The sequence below is a fragment of the Eriocheir sinensis genome, chromosome 22 (assembly GCF_024679095.1).
Source record: "Eriocheir sinensis breed Jianghai 21 chromosome 22, ASM2467909v1, whole genome shotgun sequence".
Taxonomy (NCBI): Eukaryota; Metazoa; Arthropoda; class Malacostraca; order Decapoda; family Varunidae; genus Eriocheir; species Eriocheir sinensis.
In genome coordinates, this window is record NC_066530.1 from 10,593,012 (window position 1) to 10,607,214 (window position 14,203).

At 46.0% G+C, this 14,203-nt stretch overlaps 2 protein-coding genes across 16 annotated transcripts in view; one reads left to right on the forward strand and one right to left on the reverse strand.

The window, feature by feature from the left end:
* The window catches only part of LOC127002025 (unconventional myosin-Va-like), a 155,004-nt gene that overhangs the window by 129,250 nt on the left and 11,551 nt on the right, over positions 1 to 14,203 (forward strand). For 4 of the 7 annotated variants that reach the window (XM_050867348.1, XM_050867351.1, XM_050867350.1 and 1 more), the window contains 5 exons: positions 6,618 to 6,711; positions 8,221 to 8,262; positions 10,851 to 10,997; positions 11,366 to 11,715; positions 12,940 to 13,048. In XM_050867348.1, the coding sequence (XP_050723305.1) occupies positions 6,618 to 6,711; positions 8,221 to 8,262; positions 10,851 to 10,997; positions 11,366 to 11,715; positions 12,940 to 13,048 (742 nt within the window). The remainder of the gene's footprint in view (positions 1 to 6,617; positions 6,712 to 8,220; positions 8,263 to 10,850; positions 10,998 to 11,365; positions 11,716 to 12,939; positions 13,049 to 14,203) is intronic. The other 3 variants (XM_050867349.1, XM_050867352.1, XM_050867353.1) reach the window with 1 other exon arrangement.
* LOC127002027 (uncharacterized) overlaps positions 1 to 14,203 on the reverse strand; it is an 87,201-nt gene that overhangs the window by 3,688 nt on the left and 69,310 nt on the right. The window lies entirely within an intron of this gene.

Consider the following 14,203-nt stretch of genomic DNA (forward strand, 5'->3'; position numbering starts at 1 on the left):
ATCAGTTCTGTGTCAAGGTAGGCGCTATAAAAAAAAATTCGCCTGTGCCAGTAACAAGTGGGGTCGTACTCTGGGGCCCTGTGAGAGATCCTACCAGCTCTATAGACAGCTAAAAAAAAAAATATAAAAAAATGTGAGGGAGACTTAGGTAGAATTAGCTTTTCGTTTAGAAGGTTATTTTATCTGTTACATCATCCTTTATTTTAGCAAAACAAATGGGGAATTATCTAGCTCATTGCTTGGTAATAATATGTATGTACCATTCTTTGCGGCATATAACACACACCGTTTTCATTTAAAAAAAATGACAAAGTTACCCCTGTGCGGTATCTGCCGAAGGCACAAATTTTGATTTTGATTTATTTATTTTATTTTTTTTTTTCCGTAGTAATTTTGAAGTTTGCGTGAGGTGTTATGGGTCAGCGTGACTCCTAGGCCGCCACACAACTTCTCCGTGCCATTCTCATATGAACGTAGCTCACTTCCTTTATGTCACAACTAGGTAAATACAGGGAAGGGGAGAGGGAGGAGGAGAGGGACAGAGTGAGTGATAAAAAAATAGAGATAGTGGATGTAAGAAGGGAGAACAAGGAGGAGGAGTGGGGGAAACGGAGAGATAGAGAGGATGGAAACAAGGAGAAAGGAGAAGGGTGTGGGGAGGGAGGGGCAGAAGAGAGAGTCAGGTCAAGGCTTTGGTCAGGACATGATCTGACTCTACCCTCTGCCCCTCCCTCCCCACACCCTTCTCATTTCCCCTGTGTGTGTGTGTGTGTGTGTGTGTGTGTGTGTGTGTGTGTGTGTGTGTGTGTGTGTGTGTGTGTGTGTGTGTGTGTGTGTGTGTGTGTTCATATAATATAATATGGAAGGAGAATGGGAGGAAGAGAGTGATAGAGTGAGAGATAAGGCTAAAGATAAGAGGGTGTGAGAAAGGAGGAAACAAGGGAAATGAGTGGAGGAAATGGGACGGGAAAAGAAGAGAGAGAGGGAGGGAGGGTCAGGTAAGGGTGAGGAAAGAAGGAGAGAAAAAAGATGTGAGTGGGAAGGAAAGAGATTAAGAGAGAAAAACTGGGATAGGGGAAAGATATGAAAAGGAAGGAGAAAAATATGGGGATGGAGAGGGAGAAGAAAGAAAGGAAGTGGGGAGGAGTGAACCAGGGAAAAGCCTAGCGCCCAAAGTTTAGGGTGCGCGGTATACGCTGGAGCGCATTATACGCCGCAAAATACGGTACTTGTGTGTGTAAACTAGTAATCTATTAACCATTCTTGTGTGCAAAGCAGTAAGCTATTAACCATTCTTGTGTGTGTCAAGCAGTAAGCTATTAACCATTCTTGTGTGTGTAAAGCAGTAAACTATTAACCATTCTTGTGTGTGTAAAGCAGTAAGCTATTAACCATTCTTGTGTGTGTAAAGCAGTAAGCTATTAACCATTCTTGTGTGTGTCAAGCAGGAATTAATTAACCCTTCTTGCAGTAATGTCTCCAGCCTTCTTGTTTGATTGTTAACTGTTTGTCTTCCAGGCCTCACAGATATTGACCAGAGTAGGTGAAGTAGTGGTTTTCTCTTGCTCCTGAATGCCTTGGCTGTGATATGGACTCAGCTGTTTCTTGGCCTCATACATAGCTAGGCATGTCTTTCCTCGACTCTTCACATCTCACGCTGCCGCTGCGGTCACTCTGCTGCACCCTCAGGCTTGTGGAGTTGGTAAAATCTCTAACTTGAATTCAAGCTCCAGAAATCTGTAGCCTACACATGTGACTGCCCCCAGGCTGTGTAGATTTAATTTTTAGTGTAACAACAAAACTGGTGCCAAGCTTGAAAGACATGACATGTGAGGAGAGATTGGAAAGACTGGTTTGCACGCCTTTCAAGAAGTGATGCTAAGAAATGAAAGAAGACAAGCTGCCCAAGAGACATCAGGAAACACAGCTCTTCACATGACCATTGTCACCTGGAAGGACCGTGACAAGGAGATGACTCCAGACAGAAATATCCATATATTTAATGCTGAACTTGATAAACTTAGATTTGGAGACAGGACCTTACGAGTTATTCACCCCTGGTCTGATCACTTGCTGGACTCATTGCCACCAGCCTGGACCCTCCCAGAAAGACCTCTCTTTGGAGCATTGATCTCAGGGTACTGTCAGGACCACACACACACACACACACACACACACACACACACACACACACACACACACACACACACACCTTTGCTCAAGGTGGGACAGCAACTGCTCTTGTCAGGGAAAAATCTTCAGTGGCCTGAGTGTGACCTGAACCTCATCCTGCCGGGCTACAGGCAGAGGTGGTATGGATACTGAGCCACAGATCCATGTAACTCACTTCCTCTATATCATCACAACTTGCTAAATACGCACACACAGAAAGCAAGAGAAAATAGCCCCACAAAATCTGGTGCTATTGTTCAAGTTCACACTTTGGAAGTCAGTGCTGTGGTGGTTTAGTGAGTGACTCACTCCACCAACACCAAAATACTCTGACCCCTTGACTCTTAGGTGTGACTCCACAGCCCTGCTGTTGTGCCGTGTGCCTGTAGCTTGCTTGCCAGCACTCACTGGAGCTGCTGTGTCTGTGCTGTACCTTGACAGAGATGACATTCATTGTAAATTTGGTGACAATCATCAGAGCACAGCTGCTGGTTGTCAAGCAGTCACGTGTGATGGTGATGAAAGACGGGGGTGTGATGTGACTGAAAACTTGTCACAGTGACCAAGTAAATGAAAAATGTTGCACTCCAGGAGATCTCAAGGCAAAGGGAGTGGCAGGAGGGAGTGAAGGGCCTGACAGAAGAAGAGGCAGCAGACTGAGTGAGGTGTAATGCTGGAGTCAGAAAGAGTCTTCTCATACAAGTGATAAAAGCTACTGGTAAAGAAGAAGATCTGTGTGTGTGGGAGTGCAGGGCAGCAGCGCCCCTGCCCACGGCTTGGTTCAGGCTGCACTGCACTTCACTGGACTTTGCTTTTCCATTATATGCTCAGCTTCACTGCACTCAGCTTAACAATTACAGCTTTTTCCCTTCATGGGTTTGTAAAGTCATGCATTATACTCTTTGCTTCCCCTCAACACACTGCTTGGCCTCACCTCACCTCCACACACCTTGCAGCCTCTTTATAGTTTTACAGATATTACTTCTTATACTCTTATTCTTAACCCTTAGACGGCAGCAGTGTTTAACCCTTTCCTTGTGCGCAGTCTGGACGCAACTATCCCCTCAGGTGCAGTCAGGGAGCCCAATGGGGGGGGGGTTCTTTTAACCTCTGTATCTCAAAAACTATTCATCACAGCTAAAAACCAAAAACACCACTGGAAAGAGGAGGTCCAGATCTATAGGAGTCGATGTGTATGCCTCTCTTGCGAATGTACATGCACGTTCAGGGAGTGTTGAATGTTAACACTTACGTCGGTGCGTGCGGGATGATCAGCCATATTGAGGGAACTGTGAACATCTCTTTTTCAGACCCTGGCAAGGGAGTATTACCAACTGCAATATTTACAACTATTTGGTCAAAGAATCAGTCAGGTGATAGGTGAAGCTATGCAAAAATGTCGCTATATTGGGCAAGAACATCCACCAGTTACACGTCCGTAGATTTGCCGCGCTGGGCTGATATGATTTTCCACCAAATTTAGTGAAGAACCCACTCACTTGGCAATCCTGTGTTGTGAGAATTAGTGTTGGAACACTCTCATACGCGGGAGATTTGAGTGCGGCTGGAGCTCGCAGCGAGCGTTTAGCGCCACCAGCAAATACGCCTAACGCCTGCTGCGAGCGTTTAGCAATGAAAGGGTTAAAGGGTAGCTCCCCCAAAATGAATGGTCTATATATGGTCATTGTCAACCCAAGGACCGTATCATGAATATAGTTACGCTGCATAAGAGATGTTTTAACTTTGGTCTATATATGGATTACACCGCAACAGTCTGGAAGTGTTGTTAGATTTCTGACATACAAAACTGAACAACTGAATTTTGGGCCGGCTGTATAGAGCTCCAGCGCTGTCTAGGGGTTAATGTCTTCTTCTTCTTCTTCTTCTTCTTCTTCTTCTTCTTCTATTTAATTTCCACTTTTTTCCAGTTCTTCTTCTTCTTCTTCTTCTTCTTCTTTTTTCTTCTTCTTCTAACTCTTCTATTTCATCTTCCACTTTTTCCAGTTCTTTTTCTTCTTCTTCTTCTTCTTCTTCTTCTTCTTCTTCTTTTTTTTTCTTCTTCTTCTAACTCTTCTATTTCATCTTCCACTTTTTCCAGTTCTTCTTCTTCTTCTTCTTCTTCTTCTTCTTCTTCTTCTTCCAAATGTTATCGATCTCATTATCCAATTCTTTGTTTGTTTCGGACTCCGATCCTGTTTCGTATGGACAGGGCCGTGATGAACCTCCTTTGGTATCGCTGACACTTGGTTCCAATTCCTCTCCACAACTGAGGGAAGAGATTTGATACTACTTTAGATGTGTTTTACTTTTTACTATCGGAAATGAACCTCTAAAAGTACCAGAACTGAGAGACTCCTAAACAGCCGCACCTCAGACTTGTTTCTTCTTCTCTATAGCAAAAAAGTACATCAGGAAAATATCTTATAATGGGTTCCTCTAAAAGTACCAGAACTGAGAGACTCCTAAACAGCCTCACCTCAGACTTGTTTCTTTTTCTCTATAGCAAAAAAGTACATCAGGAAAATATCTGGTCAGGTGTTGCTCGAAAATCACTACAACCAAATATCTCTGTCAGTCTGTAGATAAGAACATACAAGAAAAGGCTCTGCTACTATGCTACCCCCAATATAGTGTGTGATTATTATTATTATCATCATTATTTTTGTTGTTGAGATCCTTGAAAGGCATCAAGGAAAAATATTGCCCTAGCCCCAAACAGTTCCCTCGGTGAGCAGACCTGGACATGAAGACAACTAAGCCCCGACAGGAAAGTAAGGAGAACATTGAAGTAAAGGGGAACAAAATCAATACCTGATGAGTTTCAAACAGCTGGAGGTGACTGTATTTTCTGAGGCTATGATGCAGCACTGTGGAAAGAGTGTCTTGTGTAGGTGAAGAATCTCTCCATGACACACTTCCCTAAATCATGATTTATAAAATTCCAGAAATCTGTCCGCCAGGTGCCAGTGACAATGGTGCAGCACCAGCCATGTCATATATTTAACAAATCCAACCAAAACAGATTTAAGCTAACCTAACGTAACATATGCCACGCTGCCAGAATGCAGCAAACTGAAATAAATTCCATGATACGTCCCTTCCTGACCATGTCTTACCGCTTTGGGCATGTGAGGCCACGTACATGGCTTGGCTGGCCAGCTACATCTGGATGTGCCTCAGTTCATATTGCACTTGCTTTAAGATATGTGGGCAATAATTCTCCTACATCTGGCCTCCAGATTCCAGCTACACCATTGGCCAACAGATCTCACCATCTTTGATAGCCAGCCACTCAAAAAATTAAGGTTTATTTCCATAACACTGAGCCAGCGTGGCAGCGGCGTGGTGGTGGTGGTCAGGGTGCGTCGTGATGTAATGCTTCACATTTCATGCCATTTATGTGCTAATGAATTATGGTATATCCGTATACATAAGTAAAGGTTTGAGAAACATTTAGTGTAATAATGAGAGATGGCAGTGAAGTTGTGTGCACAATCAGTGCTGCACACAGAGTCGGGTGAGAGGAGCAGAGATGGCTGGTGCTCCACGTGGTGATAGATGGATGAGTACGGGTCTGGTGATGACTATTGTTGTGATTGTTATCAGACCAGTGATGAGGACATTGCTGACAGTGATGAATCACACACCAGTGATGATCCTGAGGGGGAAATGAGTGGTGTGGGGCCTTGGTGATGACAATGGCGGTGGTGGTGGTGGTGGTGAGGTGGTGAGGTGGTGACGTGTGGGTCACACTTGATGGTGGAGATGATGGACCTCTTGGGCTGCCATTTACAGCACCTGTGGGACTAATTTGCCCACCTGCTGAGTATATAAACATCTTATCACTAGGGATTTACACCTGTATTTCATCAGCAATGCGAGTAAAAGTGCCTATATAGTTGTTTTAACACATCTCATACAATGGGCAAGTTTATTCAGGAAAAGATTTATGTTTGCTCACCCACTAATAGTTACGGCGTCTGCACCTCTCCCTTCCACCTGCTTTGTCTCTTATAACAACAAAAAGAAGCTTCAAGACACCTCTCCATCCTCTCCATCTCATTCTGCCATCAAGTGTCAACCCTCTATATAGTAACAGTGTATTGATGGCTGTCCTATCAGTCTTTCTAGGGGAGCGTATTATGGGCTTAACTTATCAATCTTATAGGAGCTGTGTGTGTGTGTGTGTGTGTTTAGTGGGCTCACCTTATCCATCTTTATAGGAGCCTTGCATTACTGGACTCTCTTATCACTCTATAAGGGCCGTGTGGTGAGCTTGTCTTAGTGTGTTGTTTACTTCCTTGCCTTGCCTCTACGCTGCTAAAGGTTGTACGGCAGACCCTCCACTCACTTAATAATTCTCTCTTTTGGGGTGGAAAGGTTCAGTTTTAGCGAGTCATTATCTCCTCAAGAGTTGTCTGACGCTTCATTCTCATCCCCCCCAGAACCTGCAGGGCCAAGTGGACAGCCTGACGGAGCAGCTCAAGAAATACAAACGGTCGTTGCGAGCCTACGCCAAGAAGCTGAAGGAGGCTGGAGGTGAGGAAAGAATTTTGTGTGTGTTTGACTCTCGGATTCGTTTTAAGACATGAGTTAAAAGAAGTTAAAATCATCACCAGTATTCCCTTCTCACCCTCCCTGTCAATCTCCATCCTCCTCTTCTCTGGGGCTTCTTGGTGCAGTGATTAGCACATTCGGCTCACAACCAAGAGAGCCTGGGTTCGATTCCTGGGCGGAGTGGAAAAATTTGGGCGGCTTTTCCGATACCCTACGCCCCTGTTCACCCAGCAGTGATTGGGTACCAGGTATTAATCTGGGGTTGTGTCCTGTCTCCTGGGGTCTGTTCCCTTCTCCTTTAATTCCTTCCCCTTCTGTCTCTCTCCGGCATATGACCACAGATGTTGCGCTGACTAAACGAAACTTTCCAAACTTTTCCTCTCTCCCTCCTCCTCCTCCATCTGCAAGTATCACCACCTTCGCTGTCAATCCCCTTCCCTTCCCTTCCCTCCTCACATCATCTCTCATCTTCCTATTAAAGCCTTCAATAAACACATGTCTGTTCCCTAATCGCTATTAGATGCATAAGAATTAATACATAACTAATGGAGCTCTTTACATATAAGCATTGTGTACTCAAGTTCCATTTCTGTGAGTTTGTCTGCTAAGAGGGAACAGTGTCATGCTATCAAGGGTTGGTCATCACACTCTCTGCCTCTTGTAACGTAATGTGTGAGGAACTTAAAGAGCATTGTGTCCCTGAGTCTGTTCAATGTCTGTGAGTTTGTCTGCTAAGAGGGAACAGTGTCATGCTATCAAGGGTTGGTCATCACACTCTCTGCCTCTTGTAATTCAGTGTGTGAGGAACTTAAAGAGCATTGTGTCCCTGAGTCTGTTCAATGTCTGTGAGTTTGTCTGCTAAGAGGGAACAGTGTCATGCTATCAAGGGTTGGTCATCACACTCTCTGCCTCTTGTAATTCAGTGTGTGAGGAACTTAAAGAGCATTGTGTCCCTGAGTCTGTTCAATGTCTGTGAGTTTGTCTGCTAAGAGGGAACAGTGTCATGCTATCAAGGGTTGGTCAGCACACTCTGCCTCTTGTAATTCAGTGTGTGAGGAACTGATAGAGCATTGTGTGGAGTCTGTTCAGTGTCTGTCAGTTTGTCTGCTAAAGAGGGAACACTATCATGCTATCAAGGGTTGGTCATCACTCTATGCCTCTTGTAATGTAACTTATGAGGAGCTCTTTACATATAAGCATTGTGTAATAGAGTTTCATGTCTGTGAGTTTGCCTGCTAAAGAGGGAACACTATCATGCTATCAAGGGTTGGTCATCACTCTATGCCTCATGTAATGTAACTTATGAGGAGCTCTTTACATATAAGCATTGTGTAATCGAGATCCATGTCTGTGAATTTGTCTGCTAAAGAGGGAACACTATCATGCTATCAAGGGTTGGTCATCACTCTACACCTCTTGTAACATAACCTGTGTGTGTCCGAGCACCTCTGTCGCTCCATCCTTGCCCTGCCTGACTCACCCACCTTACAGGCTCTGGCAGCAAGCGGTCCTCAGCACAGGGCAGCCCCTATGGTAAGCTGCCTGCACCAACAGATGCATGCACGCTTACTTGGCTCAGACGTATCTTTTGCCTATGTGTATATGTGTATATAGTACGTATACATATATGCACACTCGTTTTGAAAGGCTAAGTACATTGCACGTGTCCGCTACTGCCTTCTTCTCCTGTTGGCAGCTCTCCGCTCTCCGGCAGGCCCCAAAATTTGACATTACTGCATGGAGGCCTGACCTGATCGTGCCCCAAAAAACTTATGATGTACACACTTACTTGGCTCAGACGTATCTTTTGCCTATGCGTATATGTGTATATAGTACGTATACATATATGCACACTCGTTTTGAAAGGCTAAGTACATTGCACGTGTCCGCCTTCTTCTGTTGGCAGCTCTCCGTTTTCTGTCAGGCCCCAAAATTTGACATTACTGCATGGAGGCCTGACCTGATCCTGCCCCAAAACTTATGGCAATTATGAACAAAAACTTGACCGGATCTTCTGTTGGCAGCTCTCCGGCAGGGCCCAAAATTTGACATTACTGCATGGAGGCCTGACCTGATCCTGCCCCAAAACTTATGGCAATTATGAACAAAAACTTGACCGGATCTTCTGTTGGCAGCTCTCCGGCAGGGCCCAAAATTTATGACATTACTGCATGGAGGCCTGACCTGATCCTGCCCCCAAAACTTATGACAATTATGAACGAAAACTTGACCGGATCTTCTGTTGGCAGCTCGCTTCTTATTTCCAGTCAGTGAAGAGCTGGTTGTCTCTCCGTGTAGTTGTGTAAAGCAGTGTGAATGAGTGGCTTGGTGAGCTGAGAGAGGGAACAGACAAGTCCATAGTAAAGTCTCTGGTGCTTGTATGGGAAGGTTTCTTATTTCCAGCCAGTGAAGAGCTTGTTGTGTTTCCGTGTAGTTGTGTAATGCAGTGTGAATGAGTGGCTTGGTGAGGTGGGAGAGGGAACAGACAAGTCCTCAATCTCATTCCTCATCTCTTTCCTCTCATGAGTAGCGCCATATGACCCTGCAGTTGTGGCGCCAAGAACAGAACGCCCCAATAATCATCATCAGCTTTTGAGTGTTGCATTTGTCCCCTTCTGCCATTCAGTCCCGTAGCTTTGTGTTCATGATGCATCTCTCCGCTTTCCTCTGTGTGTGTGTGTGTTGGGTGAGGAGGTGTGAAGAGCCTGTGCTACAAAGGCTGTATGTTTTGAGTCTTGGTTGATGAGGCGTGTGTGCATAGCCTGTGGTAGAAAGGCTGCTGTGTGTTGTGTGTTGGGTGAGGAGGGTGTGTGTGTGTGTGTGTGTGTGTGTGTGTGTGTGTGTGCAGGGTCTGTACTGCAAAGGGTGTAGTGTCACACAAGTAGCTGCAGTAAGTGTGGCTGTCAGTACAAGTAATGGCAGCTGTTTGTATGGTTGTAATGGAAGTAGCCTTGCATGGATGTTGCTGACTTCCACCTTGATGTTGCTGCCTTGTTGTTACTTGCTTCCGTCAGGACTGAGTGGCTGCCACTCTGAACATGACTCTCAGCACAGCACAGCCTGGACTTGTGCACCTGTTTGGCACTTGAGGAATGGCACAAGTGTCATGGGTCACAGATACTTGCTCCACGTACCTCTGCCACTTTGTATTGCATATTAGGTTCTTGTAATTCCTTGCTTACTCTTTCCCTATTTTTATCAACTATTATTTACTAAGAATGTTTGCTTGTGTTGTGTACGTAGCTGTGACACTTTTCAATTTTTTATCAGATATTGAAGGAAAATTCAATACGTTTTCACTCCTTGCCAACCATTTGTTGGGAACGACCTCGCAGCGGCTGTGTGCCAGCCATGGCTGGCAGGCAGCCTGACTGATGGTCTGGATTGGCTGTGGTGAGGCCATCAGCCCTCCCTCCCTGCATAACCCCAAACCACACCTGATTCAAAATAGGAAGTAGAAGCACAGGTGGAGGCTTGGGTCATGACCCTGAGCCAGTTCTGCTGCCAAGGGCACGGCCATGTTGTGGGCTTCCTCAGTGCATCAGTATCATGAGAGCCTGACACTGTGATGGCTGCACCACAAAGCCATTGGGACACTGTCATCCCAAAGGGGGAGGCTCCCCAGACCCTCTTTTGATCATGAGGTGGCCGGGGCAGTGCAGGCATGCTGCTGCCCATAAAACCAAGTCCAGGGTTAACCCTTGGAGGCTCTGTGTGTGGCTGTCTGGAGTCACTGGCTGCCTCACTTCTCAAAGGACTCGGAAGACTGAAGGTGGACCTGGTGGCACTACTCCCTGAGGCAAGGAGGCCTGGAGGGGTGCACCCACCGCTGGCCTGCTATGATCAATGGCACCCATCAGAGGGGGGAAGTGTAGGCACTCAGCCAGCTGCAGCCATTGGCTGCTGAGGTCACTGGGTGATGAGCTTGTGCTGCGAGTGGGGCTGAAGCCTCACTCACACCACATTACTCTCATTATATTTTCTTTTGCAGGAGCAGCGTCTAGCATTTTTTTGTTATTGTTTTTGTGTTTTGCCCTTGAGCTGCCTCCCTTGATACATAAAAAAAAATTCTAGCCACATCTCTGAGCCACCTCCTCACCGACTTGCTGTTTGTCCCCCAGGCGGCGACCCCCCAGACCTGCTTGACGTGGCGGCCACCAACGAGGGCGAGGTGATGCCTGTCATCCGCAAGAAGGAACGGGACTACATGGGCATGTTTGAGTACGACCGCCGCGAGGAAATGCAGATCATCCGAGTCCTGGTGTACGGTAGGTGGAGTACAGGGTCACTGCTTGCCTAGACTCCCTCTGTCTAATAAGTAATGAACCTTTAATGAACTCTGGACTTAGTGAGCCATGGAAACCTACTTAGCAGAACCTCATTTATTCATGTATTTATTTATTTTTTATAATGAAGATTCTGATTGACTCTTGCATAAGAAATTTGAACAGAATATGGATGAGCAAGAGCAGAAAGTCACAGAAAAGATTTGATAAATTCATGGATGGTGACGTTAGGTGGAGTTAGGACCACAGGAGCTGCCTTGCATAGCCCTATCAGTCTCCTGCAGACTCCTTATGATCTGCAAACACTGTCACTGCTTACGGCATTGTCAGGTCACGTCTTCCTTTTACAGAACTGAAGCCTCGGGTGGCGGTGACGCTCCTGCCTGGCTTACCCGCATACATACTGTTCATGTGCATACGACACACTGACCACATCAACGACGACGAGAAGGTTCGCTCGCTGCTCAACAACATCGTGAATGGGGTCAAGCGAGTCATCAAAAAGCGTCACGAAGACCTTGACTCGACGGTGCTGTGGCTGTCTAATGTCCTGAGGCTCCTGCACAACCTCAAGCAGTACTCCGGGGACAAGGCTTTCCAGGCCGAAAACACCGTCAAGCAGAACGAACAGTCCCTGAAGAACTTTGACCTCTCAGAGTACAGACAAGTTCTTTCGGACATCGCCGTATGGATTTATAATGTAAGTGTTGTGGTGAGGGTGTTGAGTGTTGCTGGGCGGGTGTTTGTGGACATTGGTTCCTCCTCCTCCTCCTCCTCCTCCTCCTCCTTCCTTCTCTGACTTCTTCTTCTCCTCCTCCTTATCTTCTTCCTTCTTCTCTTCTTCCATCTCTTCTCTTCTCTTCCTCCTCCTCCTCTTTTGCCTTTTCCTCCTCCTGTTTTTCCTCCTCCTCCTCCTTCCTTCTTTGACTTCTTCTTCTCCTCCTTATCTTCTTCCTCCTTCTCTTCTTCCATCTCTTCTCTTCCTCCTCCTCCTCTTTTGCCTTTTCCTCCTCCTCCTCCTCCTCCCTTCTCTGACTTCTTCTTCTCCTCCTCCTTATCTTCTTCCTTCTTCTCTTTTTCCATCTCTTCTCTTCCTCCTCCTCCTCTTTTGCCTTTTCCTCCTCCTGTTTTTCCTCCTCCTCCTCCTCCTCCTTCCTTCTCTTCTTCCTCCTCCTTCCTTCTCTGACTTCTTCTTCTCCTCCTCCTTATCTTCTTCCTTCTTCTCTTCTTCCATCTCTTCTCTTCCTCCTCCTCCTCCTCCTCCTTTTTTCCTCCTCCTCCTCCTCCTACTCCTCCTCCTCCTCCTCCTCCTCCTCCTCCTCTTCTTCCTCCTCCTTCCTTCTCTGACTTCTTCTTCTCCTCCTTCTCTTCTTTCATCTCTTCTCTTCCTCCTCCTCCTCTTTTGCCTTTTCCTCCTCCTCCTCCTCCTCCTCCTCCTCCTTCCTTCTCTGACTTCTTCTCTTCCTTATCTTTTTCCTCCTTCTCTTCTTCCATCTCTTCTCTTCTCTTCCTCCTCCTCCTCTTTTGCCTTTTCCTCCTCCTGTTTTTCCTCCTCCTCCTCCTCCTCCTCCTCCTTCCTTCTCTGACTTCTTCTCCTCCTCCTTATCTTCTTCCTTCTTATCTTCTTCCATCTCTTCTCTTCCTCCTCCTCCTCTTTTGCCTTTTCCTCCTCCTGTTTTTCCTCCTCCTCCTCCTCCTCCTCCTCCTCCTCCTCTGCCTTCTCTTCCTTCACCTCTTTTTCTTAATCCTCCTCCCCCTCCTCCTCCTTCTCCTTCTCCTTCTTTTACTTTTTCTCTTCCTCCTCCTTCCTCTTCCTTGTTTATTTTCCATTTCATATGCACAGGTGAAGTTCTATTAGAGTGTTGCTGTGACGTCTGACGATGGTACTAGATTCCTTTTGTTGATGACGTCTGTTTTGTTGCAGGGCGTTATCAAATTGATGGAGCAGAAGGTTCAGCCGCTCATCGTGCCGTCGATCTTGGAGCACGAGGCCATCGCTGGGCTCTCTGGTAACAAACCCGGAGGCATGAGAGGTAAGACGTCGCTCCCCTGTTGTTTGTAAGACCTTTTTCCTCTGCCCTCGGATGTTTACTGATCAAACCAACCAGCTTATTTTGTGTCTTTCCTCAGCCATTTTTCTTTACTTTTATCTGAGAAATTTAGGAAATTCAAGGGAAAGGTTCCTTAACCCTTTCATTGTGTGTGGCGAGGGATGCGACTATCCCCCCCAGGCGCACTCTGGCAGCCCAGTGGGGAGAGGAGGGTCTCTTTTAACTGCTTTATCTCAAAAACTTTTCATCACAGCTAAAAACAAAAACACCATTGGAAAGAGGCCCAGATCTATTAAGATTCGGTTTTGTAAGCCTCTCCAGTGAACATACAGGCACGTTCAGGGGTTGTTGCCTGTGAAGACATGTCAGTGTGTGCGCTACGGTCAGTCATTTTGAGGCAACTGTGGAGATCTCTTGATGATGGGGTGCTGGTAGGGCAGTATTGCCAACTGCAATATTTACAACTATTTGGTCAAAATATCAGTCATGTGATAGGTGAAGCTATGCAAAACTGCCGCTATATTGGACAACAACATCCGCTAGGCTGATATGAATTTCCACCAAATTTAGTGGAAAACCCACCGAATTGGCAATGCTGTGCTGTGAGAAATAGTGTTGGAACACTCTCATACGCGGGAAATTTGAGTGCGACTGGAGCTCACAGCGAGCGTTTATCACCACCAGCAAGTGACGCTGCCGCACGCTGCGAGCATTTAACAGTTTAAGGGTTAAGCTTCACCCTGAGGTCTCATTCTTCTCTTAGTAGACTGGGATGAGAATAAAACCCACTCTTTTTCTCTATTTTTATCTGAGAAATGTAGGAAATTTATGGGAGAGGTTCCTAAAACTTCACCTGCAGGTCTTGCTCTTCCCTTAGTAGAATGGGATTTGCACACAGGCATGATCTTCTTGATGAGAATAAAACCCACACTTGCAGCTTGGAATAGGAAAACATGAAGTCTGTTGTGCCAGTGAGCCTTAAGGGGCTATTACACTGGGCATATTTTCTTTGGATCATCAGTCAAACCACAATTTCCGCTGGCATGGTTCTCATTTGTTTGTTGTTATTGGTGCTGCTGATGATGGTGAGTAATACTGTCATCATTCGGTGAAATCTACTGTAGCTTTGGAAGATCG